The sequence below is a fragment of the Strigops habroptila genome, chromosome 15, assembly GCF_004027225.2.
Source record: "Strigops habroptila isolate Jane chromosome 15, bStrHab1.2.pri, whole genome shotgun sequence".
In the NCBI taxonomy this organism is placed as follows: domain Eukaryota; kingdom Metazoa; phylum Chordata; class Aves; order Psittaciformes; family Psittacidae; genus Strigops; species Strigops habroptila.
In genome coordinates, this window is record NC_044291.2 from 83027 (window position 1) to 104331 (window position 21305).

At 47.4% G+C, this 21305-nt stretch overlaps 3 protein-coding genes across 11 annotated transcripts in view; all 3 read right to left on the reverse strand.

Moving 5' to 3' along the window:
* Positions 1–6540, reverse strand: part of RALGDS (ral guanine nucleotide dissociation stimulator) — a 57398-nt gene extending 50858 nt beyond the window's left edge. Inside the window, exon 1 of one of the 2 annotated variants that reach the window (XM_030507277.1) lies at positions 6315–6540. In XM_030507277.1, the coding sequence (XP_030363137.1) occupies positions 6315–6335 (21 nt within the window). In that variant the 5' untranslated portion in view covers positions 6336–6540. The remainder of the gene's footprint in view (positions 1–6314) is intronic. The other variant, XM_030507275.1, reaches the window with a different exon arrangement.
* Positions 6541–9983: 3443 nt separating this feature from the next.
* Positions 9984–16769, reverse strand: LOC115617122 (globoside alpha-1,3-N-acetylgalactosaminyltransferase 1-like). Its single transcript, XM_030507291.1, is given in 6 exon segments — positions 9984–10818; positions 10820–11114; positions 11574–11708; positions 13721–13756; positions 13855–16353; positions 16687–16769. Coding segments are annotated over 5 exon segments (915 nt in total). The 5' UTR covers positions 13902–16353; positions 16687–16769; the 3' UTR covers positions 9984–10416.
* CCDC180 (coiled-coil domain containing 180) overlaps positions 16364–21305 on the reverse strand; it is a 32128-nt gene continuing 27186 nt past the window's right edge. For 6 of the 8 annotated variants that reach the window (XM_030507264.1, XM_030507265.1, XM_030507263.1 and 3 more), the window contains 2 exons: positions 20485–20623; positions 18766–20051 (listed from right to left, as the gene is read on the reverse strand). In XM_030507264.1, the coding sequence (XP_030363124.1) occupies positions 19920–20051; positions 20485–20623 (271 nt within the window). In that variant the 3' untranslated portion in view covers positions 18766–19919. Of the gene's footprint in view, positions 16891–18765; positions 20052–20243; positions 20624–21305 lie in introns of those variants that run through there. The other 2 variants (XM_030507259.1, XM_030507262.1) reach the window with 2 other exon arrangements.

Sequence of the window (21305 nt, forward strand, 5' to 3'; positions counted from 1 at the left end):
TGCCATGTGCAGCGATGGAGCAGGAGGCTGGGCACACCTCTCTGAAATAAAACCCTCCCTTCCTTTTAGTGTTTATTCCACGGGGGGCAAAACAGACTGCCCTCCACGATCACTGGGACAGCAGCCTGTCCAATACCCCCATAACAGGGACAAGGCCGTGGGGCCACAGGCTCTAATTGGCAAACCCACCACAGCAAGGCACAGCACTTGCACCAACCTCCTTATATTGGTGCCACAAAGGACAGCACAGCCACCAGAAGTGCCAGCCTGTCACCATGGAAATGCTGAACAGGAGGGTTTGAAGCCTGCTGGGTGTTTCAACAGGGCCCTTTGTACAAATGCTCAGGGCTCGCGGTTGTTTAGGAGGAGACTTGCGCTCCCCTTGGCCTGCTGGGCATCATGCAACTAACATGGGACTTCTCCCAGGATAAAAAAAAACACCTGCAGAAAGGACACCCCCTGCTCCTCCAACCTCCGCACAGGCAGAGCTCAGCCTCATGCTGCGGCTGCTCCTGCCCTGGGCCAGCTGCCCGCTCCTGCTGTGACCACCAGGTCTGCAGCAGTGGGTTCCTGGGTCTGCGCAGTCGACGCTTCTGCACACCTTGAACAGCACTGCCATGGAAAGACTCCTCCATACCCCCCAAGCAAACCTAACCACTGCTCCCGCCAGGGCCGCCCAACCTCCTTGTCGAGGGGCTAGAAAGTAGCCAAGGGCTGGCCGTATTCCTGTTCCCTGTAATTCAGAACAGGCATAATGCAGCAGCCAACCTGACCAGGATGTTCTCACCCGCCGTGGACCTTGCTGTGCCACCCCAGGTGCCATTGCCGCTTTTCATGTCAGTGGCATCTCCTCCCCAGGGAGGCGAAGGAAGAGCCGTGACCGCACGGGGGACAGTGCCAAGAGGGACGGGCAGGAAACACACAATGGGAAATCTGCTGTGAGATGGCGGCAGCAGGGCCAAAAGAACAAGGCAGGGTGGCTGCCAAAGATTTCAAAGGGACCTACAGCCTGCCCTGTGAAATGACCCCAACCTCCCCGTCCCACGCCAACGGCCTGCACGGAGCCAGGCAGGCTCCTTCAGTACTGAATGTGGCCTTTGCAGTGTTTGCTTCCTGCCTTCAGGCCAGGCAGGGTGTTTATAGCAAGGAAGCGGGAAACAGATTGGGACCACATGGAGGACAAAAGATAAAAAGGAACAGCGGATGTCCTAAGAAACCAGCAAGGGTGTAAGCCAGGCACAGTTTGCAGGGTAATATCAGCCAGCATGAGGGTGTTCAGGGAGGATGTTCACATGGCCACGTTGTGGATCCTGGGCAAAGCATTACCTCTAGGCTATGCCAGCAACCTGCACCCCAGCTGCACATTCCCTCCTCTGATAATGCCAGGACTGCTTCTCCCACCACACAAGTAATACCTCCAAACAGCAATGGTCAGCCTGTAGCAGTCAGTATCTACACATCTCACTCATTTTCTCTCCCCTTTCTTTCTTCTCTAGGTCCTACAGGGAAGTGTGGAGCCTTATCTGCGATGCCTTTTCATCCCAGGGCTCTGGCGCCACATATGAAGTCTCTCTGATTTTCTCCAGATTCTACACAGAAACAGGGCGGACTAAGGGACAGCTTCTCCACCCTCTCTGAGCTGCAGCAGGCGAATGGCCCATCAGGGCACAGCTGAACCCCTTCCTTCCCCACAAGCCTGCCTCTCGTGGGCAGGCATCATTGCGCTGCCTCTTTCCTTCCTTTCCCCTGTCTTTGAAACCTCTCTCCAGGCAGGGTGGTGAAGGACACTGTATTGCAGCTACACCTTCTCCAGGGAACACAAGAGGGCAGGAGCCCATGGGGCCATCCCAGAGCTCAGCGAACCCAGGAGCACCGAGGGGCTGTAATTCTGCAGAGGATGAACTCCCACTGCACTCCTGGGCCTCAAGGGAGCGGGAACTCTGTGATCCCGCAGGATGCCACCACCAAGCTGCCTTTGACGTCAGCACGTGTCTACAAACATTGTCTTTGACCTACAGCCAAAACTTGCAGTGCAGGGAAATATCAGTGGAGAAAGCGAATATGCACAGAGAGCCCTCTCCAAGAGCACCAGCTGGTGGCGAGAGACAGAGGCGAACATGCAGGGGTTCGCCCAGCTGACTTGGGAGCTAAAAGGTACCCAAGAAATCAAATCATTTAAAATCCCCAAGGAAAACAGATGGGTGAACCCTCACTGGAGGTCACACAGGCTGGGCTTGGGCAGTCGCAGCAGGAAAACCTGACTAATGTCTGGAGGCTCTGCCAGTGCCACCGGGTCCTGCAGCAGCTGGGGCCAGCCCCAGGCACAGCAAACCCCAGCGCTGGGGGCAGCAACACAGCACATCCACCCACGCTGCCCCATGCACGCATTTAAATAAAGCTCTACCAACACTGACAGCACAGCTGGGGCAGCCTGAAAAGCAGCAAAGGCACCTCTCCCAGCAACTGCTGATGGAAAGGTCATGTGTTTGCCTGTCTACCAAGTGCTAGAGAGAGCTGGGGGATGGGTTGACTGGTGGCAGTGGGAACAAGCACAAAAGGGAGCAGTAGATCAGGGCTGGTTTTTTTATAGGAGAGGCACAGTGACTGGTCTGGCCTTGCTAAGGTGTCACAGCAGGCCCATGGTGGCTTTGGGATTGGACCTGAGTTCTCTAAGGATGGAGCTGGCTCACATTTCTCATCACCAAGAAGCCAAACACAGCTTCTCCTTCGTGAGCAAGACAAGACACAAGCACCAACCTCCTCTGAGCAGATCTGTTCCCTGCAGCAGAGCCCAGGTCGGTATGCTCGCCGCTTTCCAAGAGAGCCCCTGCCACGTTCGCGCTCCTTCTCAGCACTGATGAAGGCAAAAAGCAAGGCGGTGATTGATAGGGAGAACAACAGTGCCACCTGCCGCGCAGCCCGCCCGGCCCCGCAGCCCGGGCCTGCCCGCACAGCGAATTTCACCGCTCACCACGGCCCGCAAAACGCATCCCCGGGCAGCAGCACGCCTCGGGAGCAGCAGCAGCGCTGCTGCAGCAGGAAGGAGGCCTGCGGCAGCCCCTGCGGGCACTCGCAGCTGACTGCCTGGGACTGCCTCTGGCTTGCGCAGCAAAGCAAAGGACAACAGGATGGGGGAAAGCAGAGCAGAACAAGAGCATCCCAGAGCCCATTTAGGGACCATAGTGTGTGAAGAAGGCGGAGGAAGAAGCAAACAAGCTCCCTTGGCAAAAGCAAACAACCCCTCTTTTCCACCAGCACCCTGCAGGTGAAGCACATCTTCCAGCCTCTCTACAGGCAAGGGGATAGGAGAAGAGGCAAACAGTCCCTAACACTCACAAAGCCTTGGCAAGCTAGCTGACATGCTCCCAAGTATCTCCTTTGGAGAGAAATCCCAGATCCTGTCACTAGATACCATGCACTCCCACATGTACCATGTCACCCTGTTATCTCAGGGAAACTCCAGGCAGTGGGGACACCTGAGAGAGCAGGATCAGCCTGAGGGAGCCAACTGCAGCTTCTCTGCACCTCCAGCCCCAGTGGCTGTGTGTAGGTGCCAGTTAGCCACCCCTGCTCCACAAGTGACACAAGTGACAGCACTTTGGTAGCAGGTGAAGCAGTTTCTCTGCATACACCACCTGGAAAGCAGGCTGGCATCCTCCCCAAGACACAGAATCATGGAATGGTTTGGGTTGGAAGGGACCTTAAAGCTCATCCAGTTCCAACCCCCTGCCATGGGCAGGGACACCTTCCACTAGAGCAGGTTGCTCCAAGCCCCGTCCAACCTGGCCTTGAACACTGCCAGGGATGGGTCAGCCACAGCTTCTCTGGGCAACCTGTGCCAGCACCTCAGCACCCTCACAGGGAAGAGCTTCTTCCTTATATCTAACCTAAGTCTGCCCTGTTCTGAAAAGCTCCCTCTTTCTTCACATAGAGAGTCATCTCAAAGCAAACTGGCACCAAAGATAATAAACTGCATTGAGCTACTGGATAAAATCAATCATTACTGTATCCCAGAGATTTATTCTGGAGCCTGCAGCAGTCACTGCGTCCTCTGTTCACATCTGATCAGCACTATCTGCAGGCACACATGCACGAGTGGGAGCTCCAGATGGAGCAGCTGAACCACGCTGAGGAGGGACTTTTCATCTCTCCACCCGCTTCCTCGCAGGCCTGCTGCCAGCTGGACCCTTGCTTGCTGTCACTTGTTGCCAGCTCTCCCTCCTACACATGGCAGGGCACCACCAAGAGTTAACTCCCAGCCATTGGAGTCGCTTCAGACACTGCTCCCTCCCCTGCCTCAGAGCAGATGACAGAGCTTGCGTGCCCTTGGGCACTCTGTGCCCTGCCCTCAGCCAGCCCTGAGCCTGGTTGTGTGCCATCTGCTCCCTTCTCCAGCCCCAACGGCCAGGAAGGGAGAGAGGAGACGAGTCGACAGCTCTGGGAGCTTGGTTCAGGATGGAAGCCACCTTCAGACCCAGCTCACAGACAGGTTTTGGTTTGAAAGGCTGAAATTCACCCTTGCACATGAACCTTTGCTTTCAGATGTCATGACACCATGAACAACACACCTGCAGCAATTAGATCAGAGATGAAAAAAATCTTGTTTGCTCAGCTTATTTACTTTGCAGCACTGAGTTTTCCTAGTTGTTTGTGTGGGTCTTTCCCTTAGCAACCAGGGAGAGAAACATTTATGAGACATGAAAAATGTAGCTGTACAGTGGTGAGAACTGGCAGGGTGCGGCTGTGGGTGCAGCTGGAAATTCCTTTTAACTGACAGTCACAAATGATGGGACTTGGATGAACTGCACCCCTTAAAGCAAAGTGGCCAACCTCTTCAAGCAGGATTCAGCCTTCTAACCTGTGCTCTCCACCATAACACCTGCCATGAAGGATTCCAGCCTTGTAACAGAAATCTCTACATGCCTTGGCTTATCCAGATATAAAATGGGAGCGAGTACAAAAAGTGATGGGAAGGCTAAAGTGGAGACTTTAATACAAAGCTCCCCATAGGAACGCAACATGCATTCCCAGCATGGAAGGGAGACTGAGCTCTGAACATCATTTTTCCGGACAGCTTTACACCTGTAGTTTTGTGGATCTCCTAGCAAGATTATTCTCCCAGTGAACAGCCATGGTGACAGAGTACTCTTGTTCTTGACCGGTCAGGATCCAAACCCCAGTATTTTGGTTGCCAATCCCCTTTTCCAAAGGGACATGCCACAATCCAGTGCACATGCATGCTGGCTCGTGCCTCACACACCCCCAATAGAGTTAATTCAGCTTTTGTTTATAGGGCTGGATCAAGGCAAATGAGGTCCAGACCAAACAGACCCACTGGGTGCAGGAGGCGGCTCTGGTATGCACATTTTCCAGTCCAAAAATGAATCTCTGCCCACTTTTCCATCACAGCATCAGCCCTTCCCTTTACTCATTCCTGGGCTCCCAGGAGCCATCGCTGCCCACTTACCTTCTCACCACCCCCACAAGGGCAGCAGCACAGACTTCCCTTCCCTTCCCAGGGCTGGTGTTGTGAGGGGAACATGAGAAGAGGAAGTATAAAGCCAGAAGAGCATCAGGACCAAACAGAGCGCCCCATTCTGGTAAGACCCCAGATTTCATGCCTTTGCTTCATCCTGCCCCCAAAGCTCCAGTGCATTTGTGAGCACAGAGCTTTTGTCCACCTTGGCTCAGTTTAGCTTCATTTAGCCTCATCAACACACGAGGCAAAGACAAGGGACCTTTGGGTGTCACTTGGCCTAGGTGCTGCCTGAAGAGCTGCGGCCTTGGCCTGGTGGCACAGCATGCAGCTTTGCAGCCTGCCAGCAGCCACACAGCTCAGCAACGGCTGCAGAATCGCACTGCCAGCCAGACCCTGTCCCGGACTGTCTTGCTTTCACTCCCAATCTTTCATCCCCGCTTCAACCGGCCGCACTTATCCACTATGCAGCGAGAAAGCGAAAGGAGAAAAAAAACCACCTAAACCAAAACACCAAAACAGATTCCCCCCCGCAAAAGATTCAGCCTCTCCCCGGCCAAAGCTCGCGCTGCACACCGGGGCCGGGACTGCTGCACGTACGGTGTCCCCCTGCCGCAGCGGGCAGCAGGGGACAGGCACCTGCGGCTACAGATCCCAGGAGCTCACCGCGCCAGAGCGCCGCACACGCGTTAAGCACCCGCCGCGAGCCCCCCCTCGCTGGATGCTGGAGGGGACTGAGCCCGGCCGCCCCCGCCGCTGCGCACCAGAGCCGGGGGCTCGGGGGCACCGCAAGAGAGCTCCGGGGGGACGGAGCCGCCGGGCGAAGCGCGCAGCTCACCTGAGTGTCAATCATCATCATGCCCCGAGCATAGCCCCGCCGCGGGGGAGAGCCGCCGGGCCCCGCTCCGGGGTCCCGCGGGGCCGGGTCACCGCCTCCCCGCGCTGCCCGGCGGCCGGAGCCGCACCGCGCCGGCCATGGGGCTCCGCCACCCCCGGGAGCCGCCGCCGCCGCCCGCGCCAGCGCCGAGCGCGGCCGGGAGCGCCGAGGGTTGGGCGGGGCGGGGCGGGGCGGCGCGGGCGGGGGCGGGGCCAGGCTCGGGGCCCGGGGGCGTCTGCGGGGCGGGGAACGCGCCCCAGCGCCCGGAACGGGGCCGCGCGGGGACCCCGGGGAGAAGCTGCGGGAGGCTTCGATGCAGGGTTGCCGTGGGAAGAGCGGAGCTGTGCGCAGCGGTTCCAGACCCGCCGCTCGTATTTACGAGGCCGACGTTGCGCCGTTGCACTGATGTCGGGAGAAGCAGGACCCGAGAGGAGGCCGCGTCACTCTCCGTGGCCGAGTGCACGCAGCCGGTGCGACGCTCCCTGTCCGGGGGACCAACCCCCCTGTCGGCACCCACGGGAGCGTCCTGGCACCGGATCTTGCTGAAGGGCAACATCGTGTAGTTATAGTAACTGTATCAGTGCTGGACACTGGGAAAATACATACTTCAAAAGGTCTCGCTACAGTGAAAGAAAACCAAAACCAAACCACCAAAACAAAAACCCAGAATGAAGCACTTTTAAAAAGTAATTTCTATGTATCAGACTTCCTTTAAATTAACTAAAGGTTCGTTAGTGGCAGGGGGATGAGGAAGTCATACAAGCAGCAGAGACTTCTGGTTAAAACTATCTGGCCATTCCTGTGGCTTTATATTGGTCTTACATGAAACAGAGACATTGGGTTTTTCTGTGTTTAACCTAAATCTAGCCCAAGACAAGCCAAGTCAGTACGGCAATTACTCTTATGTTTAGAGAAAGGAGAGAGATGGGTGGGTAGGCAGACATTTATAAGTCACTCTTCCCATGTGTTTTGCTGGCAATGCTTTCCTAGATGATTTGATTTTGTGGACCTACATGTGGAGCAGAGCTGCAGGATAGGGGATTTGATATGAGTAAGGTGCAACCTGCTCCTGTAAATGCCTTCTTCAGTTCCTGCTGTCCCTGAAAGTGCTGTCGCTGTCATGGTCACTCCACCTGCAGAGCAGCCGTTGCTCTCTGTGTGTTTCATCTCTGGGGATCCTACAGATACTTGCTGGAGCAGTGAGGTGAGTGCATCTCATCTGCTAGTGGGGACCAAGACTAGTCCCTGCACAGACACAGAGAGACAGCCCCTTCCTCAGAAAGCCACAGGCTAAACAGGTCAAGACAAAGGGCAGGATGGTAAAACCAGCCATTCTGGCAGGGAGCTCACAGCCTTCCAGTTCCTTTCCACCACCACGGTGCTTTAGCTGCGTTAACCCAGCCAGACACACATTCCCCATGCTGGTTTCATTCAGGGAATGTGTAACTGATGTTCTTATCCTTCCTCATCCATGTCTGCTCAGGGACAATCTCATCTCTGTGATCCTGGCCACAGATCTCCCACAGAGAAATTTTGACCAGGCCAGTCCTTTCATAACTATCCTTTTATATAACATATCAAAGTGGTTCAAAATAACATTTCTGGTCAGTAATGTCAGGCAACACAATGTGTGGGAAGGTTAGGGAATTCTGAATAGGAGCAAAAAAGGGTGCTGGGGGAATTCAGATCAGAAAGTATGTCCTTAGGAAGCTCCCACCCAGCCCAGAAGCCTCAGGCTGCACAATGCAAATGAGAGAAGGAAAGCTTGCTGCTGGTTTTGGGGGAAGGGGATTAATCGTCAGGAGATGACAACAGAAGGCCAGGTTTTCATTAATTAGAGGAGGGCATGAGCTGATTCAGGGAGCATCTCCCACACTGCACTGGGGAGCATGTTTCTGCAGTCACATTCTTCTGCTCTCTGGAGACACAGGGAGTTTCTAGGTACTGCTTCAAAATGAAACCCTGTTCAGCAGCACTATGTCACCTAATATGTGACACAAGACCTTCCCCTGGGGAGAATGACACTGCACAAGTCAGGTCATTACCACAATGCCCACAGAGTCCTGGATTTGGCCAAAAGGTGGCTATGAAGCAGAGCTGCAGACCAAGCCTCTCACTAAAGATTTTCAGAACAGGTACCCTAGAAACATAGACTACCCTCTATCACACATGATTTGTGCTGGAGAACTCCCTCTCATGGTGGATTTAATATAGGCTGTAAATATCTGCACAGGAATTCAAGTAATTCAGTATGACAGCATGAAGCCCAATGCCTGCAAACACAGACCAGTTTAGAGGAGAGTTAAGGCATAACGGAGCTAGGCATTGGCAGAGCTGATCTATGGATGTGTGGCTGCTATATAATTTCATGGTTATATTTGATCTGAATGCTTTTGTAAGAAATCTAGCACAGCCCAGCCATGTCCATTCCAGCTAACACAGGACTGAAATGGCTCATTAAGTCATCTGCAATCAGTGGTGGGGCCCTAAAGCTTTGAATACTTGATACACTGCCATACAGCATTTTGCTCATGTGAAGAGAAGCAAGAAGTCAGGCAGCTCTTTCCCATTTTCTCTCTTTCTGCCTGAAGAGCTCCTTTTCCATTCTCTTTTCTCCATTTTAAAAACCTGTTCCCTTAGAAACAGCCAGCTTAGCCCTTTCGCCCCTGCTTCTCCTCTCCGTGCCATAGAGAGCTGCCACGCTACCCCCTGTGGTGTCTCTCCCTGCTCCCATTAAATGAGCAGGCCACAGATGTGCACAGCCCTCTGGTAGCACACATCAGGAGGTAACGGAGATGTTGGCTACGGCAGACTTGCTGTAGCAAGGGAGGTGGCACACGGACCTCCATGCTGTGACCACAGTTCGCAGCTACACAGCCGTTGTTGCCCAGCCGTGGCTGTGCCCCTGTTTGGACACCCCCAGCCTGTTCCCCTGAGTGAGTGCCAGGTTTTAAAGCCTGGTTCAGGTTCTCATCACATTCCCACAGAGCAAATGTTAAACTCAGCCTAATTCCAGCTCTATACTGAACTCACAGCTTCACTGGAGCATTTCGTTATAAAATGAAATCACCCTGTTTGCTGGAAATGCATCATACAGGTTTTTACTGTACGTTCCAGCAGCTTCTAGCCAATTTGTTTCACAGAGCTTAGAACAGTTGGAAAAGGCTGAAGGAATCGATAGGAAAAGATTACATAGCCTACAGAGACATGTAAACCAGGGAAAAGGTTCATAGCACATCTGTGATTGCAGTAAACCCAAAGAAGTTCAGTCTGGGTCTGAGCTGTGCCAGGTCTGTCTAAACTCAGGTCTCCAAAAGACAGATTGGATTTTGGAAGAAAACTTCTATATGAATTCACATTATTTGTCCGGTCAGACCAGGGTTCCTATCACTGGCAATGGCTGGCATCAGCTTTCTACTGAGGTCCAAGAAATCCTGCTGCACCCTAGTCAGGGATAACTTGCTCTGAGCACAAGTTTCCTCCTGATCTTGACAAAGAGTGTGAGTTTAAACCCCAATGCATGAAACACACAGCATGGAAATTTATTGCCCAGCAAAGTTGTTTGTTTAGGGGTTTGGTTTTTTTTTTCCTTGGTTGGTTTTTTTTTTCTTGGTTGATTTGTTTTTCGGGGTTTTTTTTTAAGTGAAAAGGTCTTTACAAAAACTTTAGGTCTTCTCCACAGGAATGTCAAACACTATTGTGATTTTGCCAAGTTTCTGCTAGGTCTCAGGAAAACACTCAGGCAAAGGTATCTGCAGCCTTGCTATAAAGACAGTCTTGCATTTGGTAACTGGCCTTTTGGATGCTTTTTTGTGTGCTGCAGCCTTAAGAAGATGCTTGTATTGACAAAGATTAGGAACTTAGAAACATTTTCATTCTCACCTCCACTTCAGCTGCTGCTTCTAAAATGCATTAAGACTTCTGTTCTCCAGAGAAACTATGACATCTTCCTTTCTCAGTTTGTTCACACTGGGAACAAAAACTCATAGTGGGGCATGTCCTGTGGGAGCTAATATTTAGTTGGTTTGATTGTGTGGAGGACATCTCTGCAGGGATCAGATGGTCAATCTCGTATCTCATTGTAGTTCTTATCCACTGTGGAAAAATGTATGAGGTGAATTTCAGGGGGCTTTGGCTTCCTGTCATCCCATAAATACTCTGCAGAAAGCACCTTGGGGTGTTTGTGGGAGAGGAAGTGCCTGTTAAGATGACTTCCTTCCTGCCAGGCTGCCATGACCCCATTGGCTTTGTCTGTCAGGATGGTCATGTGGCAAATCTCAATAAACTCATAGACTTTCTTGACCAGCCCTCCAAACACAGCTCCTCCATAACAGAAGTCCCCTTCTTCATCAGGGAGGTAGGCTGCTGAAGAGCTCCTCTCATAAGGGAACTGGCTTTGAGGGGCATTGAAATAGCCAGGGTGTATGGCTTCTACCGTATCACCCAGGGTCTCAGGCCCCCAGGGTCTCAGGCCCCCAGGCATTGTAAAACACCATGTCAATGTCCAGACAGAAGAAGTAGTCCACCTCCTGACGGCTTGTCTTTGCAATGTGCTTGTTTATGGCTTCCATCCTGCGCATGGAGATCTCTTACCAGCTGGGGTATTTCTTGATGGGGACAATGGCAAACCTTTGTCCAGGTTGCAGCCATGCATTGGGAATTGTCTCAGGGTTGTCAGGGAAGATATAATAGTTCACCCGATAGCCTTTCATGAAATGTTTCTCTGCTGACTCCAAGAAGTGGCCCACAAACCTGGGGTACCTGTGCAGACACCGCATGTGAATAACACAGCAGACACCAGGGGATGCATGGTGGCTTATGAAGGGTACTTTAATGAATGGAAGAACACAAGGGATGAAGAGTATTGTACAGCTATTGCTGCAAGGATTCATGCACTATACATGCAATAGATAAAGTTTAGAGGAAGACAAGGAACAAATATATTATCCCTGCTTTGACAAACCAACCACCTATTTACAGCTCTAATGCCTAAGGCACATGCTAGTTCTTCAGGAATACTGAACATGCTCCAGGTGCAATAGGTGTCGAGTCTGTTGTGTGTAGGCTTCTATGCTTATGGACACAATACATGGGCATAAAAATTTATGTCACAGATTGCGACAGATTTCAGTTCTGCTGAGGACAAGAAAAGCCAAAATAGTTTTTCCACAGAGGAAGTGCATCAACCTAAGAACTGTGCCCACTGAGTGGCTCACTTACTTTCCAATGGCAAAGGCTGTAACCCCTATGGTGAGTTTCAGTGGCCTGTAGGCATTGTCTAGGATCTCAGAATTGAAGGTCCCTTCCTAGATGATGGGAGCCAGCCATGGTGTGACTGTCAGCACATCCTGACACCTGAAGGAAAAGAAAGGGAATGTTAATGAAATGTAGCTGCTCCCTTTGGTTTAAAGTCCAGTAAATCAGAAAGAAACACTAAAAAAGGCAGCTAGGAGAAGAGTGTATGTATCAGCACTAGCTCATTATTGATGGGATTATCTCCAGAGATTTTTTTTCCCCTCTTATTTAAGGTTACTGAGCATGGACATTTCAGTTACTGGGATGAAGTTAAGTATTGCTTAATGAATTAGCAAAAACCTGAGGATGTACTAAAAGCTCATTTAAACTCATAGGACTTTTCTGATGTGGAGAGCTTAATGACCACTGAACTCACAGAATGAGAACCTCTGCATATTTGCTATCAGTCTGATGCAGATTGCTACATACAGATTAAAAGACAAGTAAGAATATGAAATTACTACAAAAATATACCCTATTGCTGCGCTATTAAAACACAGCTTGTGGCATGACAGTTTATTTTTCCAGTATTTATATATAGCTTTATCACATTTAGATATAATTTAGAATTCTGTTACACATTTGAATGCTGGCTGTCATACAAAGTTACAGAAAATCCTTCATCTCCTGTGTGGGTAATGGAAATACTGAAGATACTATGTCCTTTTACAGCTATGCAATGCCATTTCAACTTCTTTGTTTTCAGGGTTTCTTACCTTTTTGATTTTAAATCAAGATGTTATTTGTGATGTGTATTTCACCCTGGCCCGCTCACATCCGCCCCAGACTGCGATCTGTATCCCTCTGCTAATGAAATTTGTCATGCACGGCACATGGCTACAATGGGAGGCTGAAGCAGTCTCTCATCTGACTTGCTCCCTGAAGGCAATAATACCACAAGAGCCAAACTTGTGGGGAGCAGTTTGACAGCTGAAGGAGCACTACGCTTTCAACCCAGATCTAATACTTTCAGTCTGAGTGGATAAGAGAATAACAATTTCACTCCCTCCTATAGTAATGCATACGATTAAAAGATTAAACTATACAGGAAGAAGAATTTGGTTTGTAGAAGATGAGCTATTCTCTTCCTGGGTTAATTATCTGAGAGAGAGAAAAGGAAATCTGCAGGTTTGCTTCTCTAAGCAGGGCAGGTTTCATTTCATTTGAAAGAGCTGCACTGGGTTTCCTGATGACTCATTTCCATGGTATGCATCCTCAGTGCATGCTAGTGAACTCCCTTCAGAAGACACTACACTGAAAGCTACAAGATTCTCTCCTCATTTAGTCCAGTGTATATGAGCTGATTTCACACATTAATTTATTCCGATATGGAGGAGAGAAATATTCAGGCCTCATGTCCTGTTGAAATAGTGGGGGAGGGTAGGGGAAGGTAGGTACCAACAGGGTGTGTTTATTAACATGCAAAAGAATGGTGGTTGTTGAAGGTGAACTGCTAGAGATAAGAGTCAGGTCACAGGAGCTGGACCAAAGGAGAGTACACGAGCTGACAAAGGAGTGTTTGTTTGCCTAAGTCACTTCTTAGCTGCTGCTGCCTGAAACCTTCCATGGCTGTTTAAACTCATGTGTTTGTCTGCTTCCCATAGACACTTGTCCATGTGAGTGCCTGCAATTTGTTCCAGAGTAAGATCCAGCAGGTTAGCTGAAACCATTGCTGAAGGTCATACAAGGCACCTGATTGATTTTGCCCTGAAATAGATTCAAAGCTCTCCCACAGCTGGCTACAGCTACAACAGTTCCAGAAGGTATTTCTTGCTGTCTTCCAGCTATTATGTATCTCCCATCTCAATAAGAGCTCCTGGCAGCAACTCTGTAGACAGGCTGAGTGTGTGTGCTAATGTATTTGGGAATTTTTAGTAGGTATATTAACAAGTATACAGGGACTAAACTCAATCTTATAGCAGCACAAACAGCCATAGACATACTATACAGCCAGGCTTCCCATGGAACAAGGTGCTGTTCAGTCTGTACCACGACTTTGAAACTGAGTGCCACAGAGCCCCTGAACCAAAGTCGGCAGAAACACATGCCAAAGCTCAAAGAAAGAAACTTACCTTGGAGCCAGCACTCTTGGCTGCTGATAAAATAATCTGTAAAAAGGAAGAAATATCCATTGAACAATACATGAATATGCCTGGAAGAGAGGAATAGCAGTTTAAAGGTCAGGAAATAAAAAGTCAGTACTTACTGGGGGAAAAGCTGGATTAGCTTCTCTTCTGTATATTGGAGTTTCATGGAGCTGCATGGTGGAGTGGGAAAAGAAAGGGATTGTAATGCTTTTCCTAGATTATGAACCAGGTTCAGCTTCAGGACCTGCTGCTGCTGACAGCTGACCAAGTCCTTGCTCCAGTTGCTGTGCACACTGCTCTGTCCCTAGTACAGAGTTAGACATTGCCTGTACACACCTTCAAGGGCTGTCAGACGAGTAACAGTTTTGAAACAGAGCACAAAACAGGGTCAGAGAGATCCTGGCAGCTCTCCGAGTCTGTGGGTAAATCAGTTTAGGGGTCAAAATCCAGGGAAGCACATGCTGCTTGGAGTCTGTCAGTACTGGTCATTTATGTGCTCTATTCCCTCCATAACTAGATCACCTGGAGGGCTGAACTACCTGACACACATCACACTTTAAACAGCATTTGGAGAAATGGGCATTTTACTAGACACGATGGTTTTTAATGGCTTGAAATAATCAGAAATGCCTCTATAAAATATCATATTTTCTATTTGCATTTTTGTTTTGTTTTGTTTTTACAAGATCAGTAGGTCATGATAAAGGATGGGAAAAGCTGTGGCTTGTCATGACTTGTCATGTCACAGCTATGGTCCAATATGACAGTGAAGTCACTTAGGCCATGTACTCCCTGTGAAGCTGACCCCTAAAACTGTAAGCAGCTACCCTTTCACTTGTTCGGAGCAGGCTTCTGGTCCACAACTCACGTACTGCCACCACACAGAGACTTTCATGAAGTGAGCGGAAAGCACAGGTCATAGGGTGAAGAGGAGGAACGTGATTAGGAGACTGGGTGGTTATTCCTAACTCCGCCAGAACTCCTTGTGTGATTGCTCATTTCACCTGGCTGGCTTATGTTTCTCCATCTAGCAAGCCGGGATACTTAATCCCCATCTCAAGGCACAGCGAGACTTGTGTGTACATGTCCATATGTGCAATTACACCCTCATAGTAAAGCCAGTGTTAGCCTGTTATTCGTGGTCTCTGTAACCCACAACAAACAAGGCCTCACTTATGCTGTACAAACACAGAGCTGTCCTGAAGGGCAAGCAGACTAAAGCAGAAAAGGTTGCATTATTACCATTTTGATTTAAGAGAGTGACTAATTATAGGTTCGTAAGATAAAGAACAAGTTACTACTTGTTAATAACTACTTATGCTGTCGGTGAAGAACACCCCTGTAACAATGATCTGTGTTACTCATTACGTATAAAACAGGATACTTTCAGGGCAAGGAAGGTAGTATGGGAGGTAGTGCACTTTTCCATTCCTAGCTGTAATCGTGTGATAGCAAAGAAACATAAGAAGTAATGCTGAAAGGGATCTTCCTAGGATTTTCCAAGATCTTCTGAGAAGCTGGCACATATTTTGAGAAGTAACTCGAGCTGACTGCATGTCTGCTTTACCAGCGTATTCATTTTTTTGATGTCATACACTGCTGCTAAGGAATAAAAGGAAAGCTCAGGACAAAATGATCCCAGAAGCATCCAGCTTGTAACATCGGGTCTAAGTATTAGTATTTACATCAAGTGGTCTGCAAAACGTAGGCCTCCACATTTCTGAAAAGTGTACACAAATGAGGACACACAAGGCAACGCCCAAAATGCACAAATAGGCAACATCATGGGTGCTACACAGTGACACTTCCTGGAACTTTAAATACTCTGTGTGTGTCCTTTCACTTGCATAGCAGACAAATAGGCTGCACAGGCTCCTTTCAGTTTTTATCACAATCTATATACATTTTTATATACAATCACTTGGCTACCAGTGAAATGCAACTACCCACAATGTGACATAAAAGCAAACTGCAATATTAGACGTACAGTAGCATTAATAATAATTTAACTGTTAATAGAAATGGCTGATCTCAGATTCCTCTCAAACAATGTTTGAGTTTGCTCAAGAGAACCTATAAGGCATACTCAGTAGTTGGTATACTCAAAGCTACAAACATTATCAATGTTTGATAGCTATAAAGCCACCCCTAGTTACACTGGAGTGAGTTTGGGCTGTTTGAAGAGACAGATAATCACATCCTTTCAGGCCAGAACTGAAATATAACTGGAATATTTTGTACTTGAACATTTGTTTGTGAGTCGGATATGGTGTTAGAAGCCTAATTTAGACACAATTGGTCTTTTTTTCTCTCTCTCCTTCAGAGGCTTGTCCCTCTACTAGTGTTGCTTTATCTATTACAGGAATTAGAGTTCTTTCTTACAGCTTTAACAGTGACTTTCCATGAAAAGCACTGCCTATATTTTTCTGCTACTATGCTTTTTACCACAGTATAGATATAGAGAGGATGGTTTTAGTATGACCAACCTTGCTAGCAAATTCTTGCCAGATAAATGCAGTAACAACAAACAGACAGACAAGAGATCCCACCACTCTCCTGGAAATTGTGTCTTCTAGAGTAAAAGGAAGGGCAACTTCTTACTCCAAACAGCTTTCAATCTGCAAAGAACAAAAAAAAGCAAGGTGAAATGGCTATAAATATCTCACTATGAGACAAATTGATTATTTTATCATAGCAGCATGTGTCTCACCAAGCAGTTTCATTTTAATTCAGTGTTTTTGAAATCAGGAACACAGAAGGAACTACACTGTAAGAGTCAGGCCCCTTGGTCAATGGGGCAGTTCCTGTAAACTGTTTGAGAAACCTGTCAATTTCAGTGAGCTCTAATCACAGTTGTAAATGCATGGGGAGCCTTCCTGATTTGACTCTAGTTTCTGTAGATTCCATTTATGCACCTAAAGAAAACACCCTTTGCAATTTTATAAACTCACCAAAACCAATCCTACCAGGTCATATGTAAAGCTAATACAGTTATCACTTCATCACTGATAAACTCCATCTTTCACAGAAGAGTAACTGCCACAGACAGCTCCTCCAAAGCTTCACCTAGCTTAGCTGACTTACCTTAAAAGCTCAAATTAATCCCTTTTCTGTTCACAGGGAAGTAAAGGTTCCCACAGTGTGAAGCACAGGCCCTGTGAAAAAAAAAACCAAACCACAACGCCTTTGCAAGTGGCCTCCAAAGGGGCTTGTTACAAGCACATTCATTTTTACAGGCTACATTCATTAGTACCTTCAGGGAATACAGAACTACAACACTGCAGAGAAGTTTCCTGTGTGTGCAAGCTTGCTTCTGCCTCCTCAGCAACCTTTATACGTACGTAAAGTGCTGCTCTGCAGAGCAGCTTTCCAGGCTGCTGCTGTGGAGACTGTAATGCAGCCTCCAGTTAGAGCAAAGCACTTTCAGCATGTGACTGGAGCCTGGGGAAAAAAAGAGCTGTTCGTCAAACTCCTATTTATAGACAGTCAGTAGCATTGATGTTAGTGGGAGGAACCAGTACAGGCTGCTACTTTGGGGAGCCCTTGGCAAGACAGGCAACAGTGCCAATGGAGCTGAAATATCAGTGGCCATTTTCCCACTTGAATTTCTTTCCTTTCCCTATAAAAAGATAGGTAGCAAAAAATTCTTCAATTTGCTTTATGATGCCATACAGAAATCCTCCCGGTGCTTCTTCCACACTCTCCTGACAATGAATCTAATCAGTTTTCACCAAGAAGCATCACAAAATCCAACTTAAAAAATATCTTTTATATATATATATATATATATATATCTCAAGGCCTTCCACCATTTAAAGCCTTCACAGATTCATGCTGAGCAGTTTGGGATTCTTGCCTAAAAATGCTGCAAATCCACAAACGTAGAAGGATTTGCAACCAGCCTCTCCCCTCTGGTTGTCATTCTGTGCTTTGACCAGTTTTAGCTAATTGCCCAGCTCATTCTGTAATGAGAGCTGCTACCCTGATGCCAGGATTTTTCAGTGCCACATATCTGACCTTGTGATTGATGTCTCCAGCACATGCAAAAGGGACAAGTGTGTAGAGGGGGGTTCAACAGGCCCAACCATTCTTTGAGAGCTGGCTAGACATGGAGTGGGCAGGCAACCAGTGCCAGTGACTGCCCTCCTCGTCAGTAGGCTTCCTAATTTCCAACCAGGATCTTGCTTGCAGCAGTTCAGGTCTGTACCTTTTTATGACAGTGGTCATGCACCTGGAGCCTCCCTGTATATATTTGAAAGCTATAACGTTTCCTTCCCTCTTCTATCTTATGAGCTCAACCACTACAACTCCTTCCGTCTTTCTTTGTAGATTGTTAACTTCAAGACCCATGATTATTTCTATTTCAATTTTTTTGGACTGTCTCTAATCAGTCCATTCTCATGAAACCTGGTGCCAGACCAAACCAAATACTCCTGCTGACCCCTCGCCAGTATTAAGTTAAGCAGGATTACCCCACAAAACTGACATACTGTGCAGTTCATACATTCCAATGTATGCTTTGCCTGCTTTGCAAGAACACAGCAGTGGTGATGACATTCAGCCTGTGGCCAAATCTAACCCCCACATGTTTTCTCTCCTAGCCACATCTGTGACATATAAAACCTTGTACTTGACTTTACGGAATTCTACTCAATTTTCAGGCTATTTATTTTTCTAAAACATCAAGCCTCAATTCAATGCTGTCTCTGTGGTGCTTGCAGCCCCTCCCAGCTTGATACCACTTTCCATTTTCATAAGCATCCTCTCAGAATTTTCCCCCAAAGCATGAGTGAAAACATAAGACAGAACCACTCTGCAGATGCTCTCCTGGGGATTCTTGTTTTCTGCACCTGACCATCCTCATGCACTTACCACCATGGCGTACAGAGATTGGCAACACAGAACTTGGGTGATGGGGAAGGACAGAGGATAATGAACAGATAGAAAGGAGAATAAAAGTTATCCTCAAATTCAGTAGTAAAATTAACACAATTAATAAAAAAAAAAAAAAGACATTGGCATTCTGGTTATTTTAATGTAGTTTCAGCTATTTTAATAAGCATAGTTTACTTCCAGGTGTCTTTACAGGGTAAATATCTAATCCCTCAGGAAAAGTAATACACATGTTTTGAAATACTGCATCATTAGGAGCACAGCTTATGCATTCCCCCTTTGCTTCAGTTTCTGTGTTACAAATGTGCAAGAACACAGGAGCCGGATGAGTTCAGAATGTCTCCTTGCATCTAAAACCATCTCGCTGACATTTACCATATTTGTCCTCAACTGATTTACAACTCTGGGGTTCACAACGAATGCAAACAAACACGAAAGAGATGTGGTTGCAGTAAATGTCAAAGTCTCACAAATAAACACAAAACAATAAACACAAAAGTCTCTCAAATAAACACAAAAACCAGCTAAAGCATTTTTAATAGTTACTCAGGTTCCCCAAATTTGTTCAGAGAGTTTTCTAAAAGTGATATGGTTGAAGGTAGCTTTGTTACTCCTAAATAAACTTGCTTGACCTCCTAGAACAAAGCAGTGCTTTATCTTCAAGCCCTGCTTTGGAAAGCATGCCAGATTGTAGGTAAATACCTTACTTGTAGACCATTCCATGGAAAATATTCTTTGCAGATCAACTATTTAAAATTTCTAAACCTGTATTTTGGATTTCTAAAACTCAAGTAGTGAGCTGTGTCGTTAAGAAGGTGAAGAAAGAGAGGATATCCATGGGAAGGGCTTCACCCGTGCTGAAGAAAATGTTTCCTTGCTGGATTCCATTATTAAAGAGGCTGCCTTTGACTATTATAACCTCAGACTGCCCATGACACAGACATATTCAATCATGCCTGACTCTTGAATATGAACTTCAGTATAAATCCACTGCTTGGGCTTCTAGCTTTTCAGATTCTCAGATTACAGCTAGCCCCACAATGAGTTAACTTTTCTCTGGTTGAGATCCAACTAGGAAGCACTGCACAGAGTCTACATTTCATTTACAGCACATTCGTCAGATTTGTTTCTTTCAAGAGGCAAGATATAGCTCCTTTGACCACTGCACTGGTTCAGTGCAACAGGAAAACAGATTCTCATGGACTAAATCTATAACATCATGGACATTAGTACAAACTTGTCAGTTTACACCAACAATGACCAGAAGGACATCAGCAAGATTTGACTGATCTCATCTATAGAGTTGCTTTATCTTCTGGATGGATTTTTTCCACCACTCTTCCTCATGCTGAATTGCCTGCAGCTGAGCTGTGCTTTCTTCCTTGATCTGGGCAAACTGCTGCTCAAGTTTACGTTTGTATTTCTGTATGAACAACAACAAAGGACAAAATTGTCCTGTGGTGAAGAAATATGATTTTCTTTTGCCTAAATCTAGGTCCTGATTCACTGTGTCAGAGGATTGCATACAGGCCACTTATTTTCTGCCTTTGGCAGTAGAACTACATGAACAATGAATTATTCATTGCCTTCCTTCTGTGTCCCTTTTAAAGACTTCTGAAACTAAATTATCAGCAATATCAGCAATTATCAGCAATATCTAAATTGCTGACATCTTCAATCAAGATCAGCAATTTAAATATTCATATGTGCAATATTTTCACCTCACTTCCATTATCTCCTAAGATTAAAAACTTCCTTCTCTAGAGAACGGAGAGGAAAGCATGCATCTCAAACACAGAACATGCTCTGGCTCTTGCCCAAACTTCCTAAGTCACAGTCCCTTCCCACAGACCAACCTCGTATACAGCATTTCTTGCTTCTACTGCTGCTACATGGCCCAGTGTAGTCTTAGCTGTTGTAACTGATGCAGTTTCCCTGCAAAGAACATAGTCTGCATTGTCTGCAAGAGTAGTCATGGGTATTCCTGGCCAAGTCCTTTAAAAACCAAAAGAAACAAACACCATATGAGAGAGAACAAGTTAGAAAAGAGAGCAGATTATACTAATTCATGTTACTTGTATTTAAAGTGCAAAAGATTAATGATTTTTTTAATCTCCACATAAGATTTATCCTAAAAACTACCTTATTTAGTACAAGCACCTTTTCTTTTTGAACTTCAGGATCTCTGCAAATTAAATACAATTCCATCTCCTCTGAGTGCAAATACACAGTATGTTCATAGGTCTGAAAGTGCTGAATTGATAAATAGTGGCTAGCAGAGGGGTTGGGACCGGTCCTGTTCAACATCTTTGTCAGTGACATGGACAGTGGGATTGAGGTGCCTTCAGCAAGTTTGCCAACGACACTGAGCTATGTTTCAGTTGATACACTGGAGGGAAGGGACGGGATCCAGAGGGACATGGACACACTTGAGAGGTGGCCCATGCCAACCTCACGAAGTTCAACAAAGCGAAGTGCAAGGTCCTACACCTGGGTCAGAGCAATCCCAGGCACAGCTACAGGTTGGGCAGAAAAGTGATTCAGAGCAGCCTGAGGAGAAGGACTTGGGGGTGTTGGCTGATGAGAAACTGAACACGAACTGCTTCAGTGTGTGCTTGAGCCCAGAAACCACCCGTGTGCTGGGCTGCATTAAAAGCAGCGTGACCAGCAGGTTGAA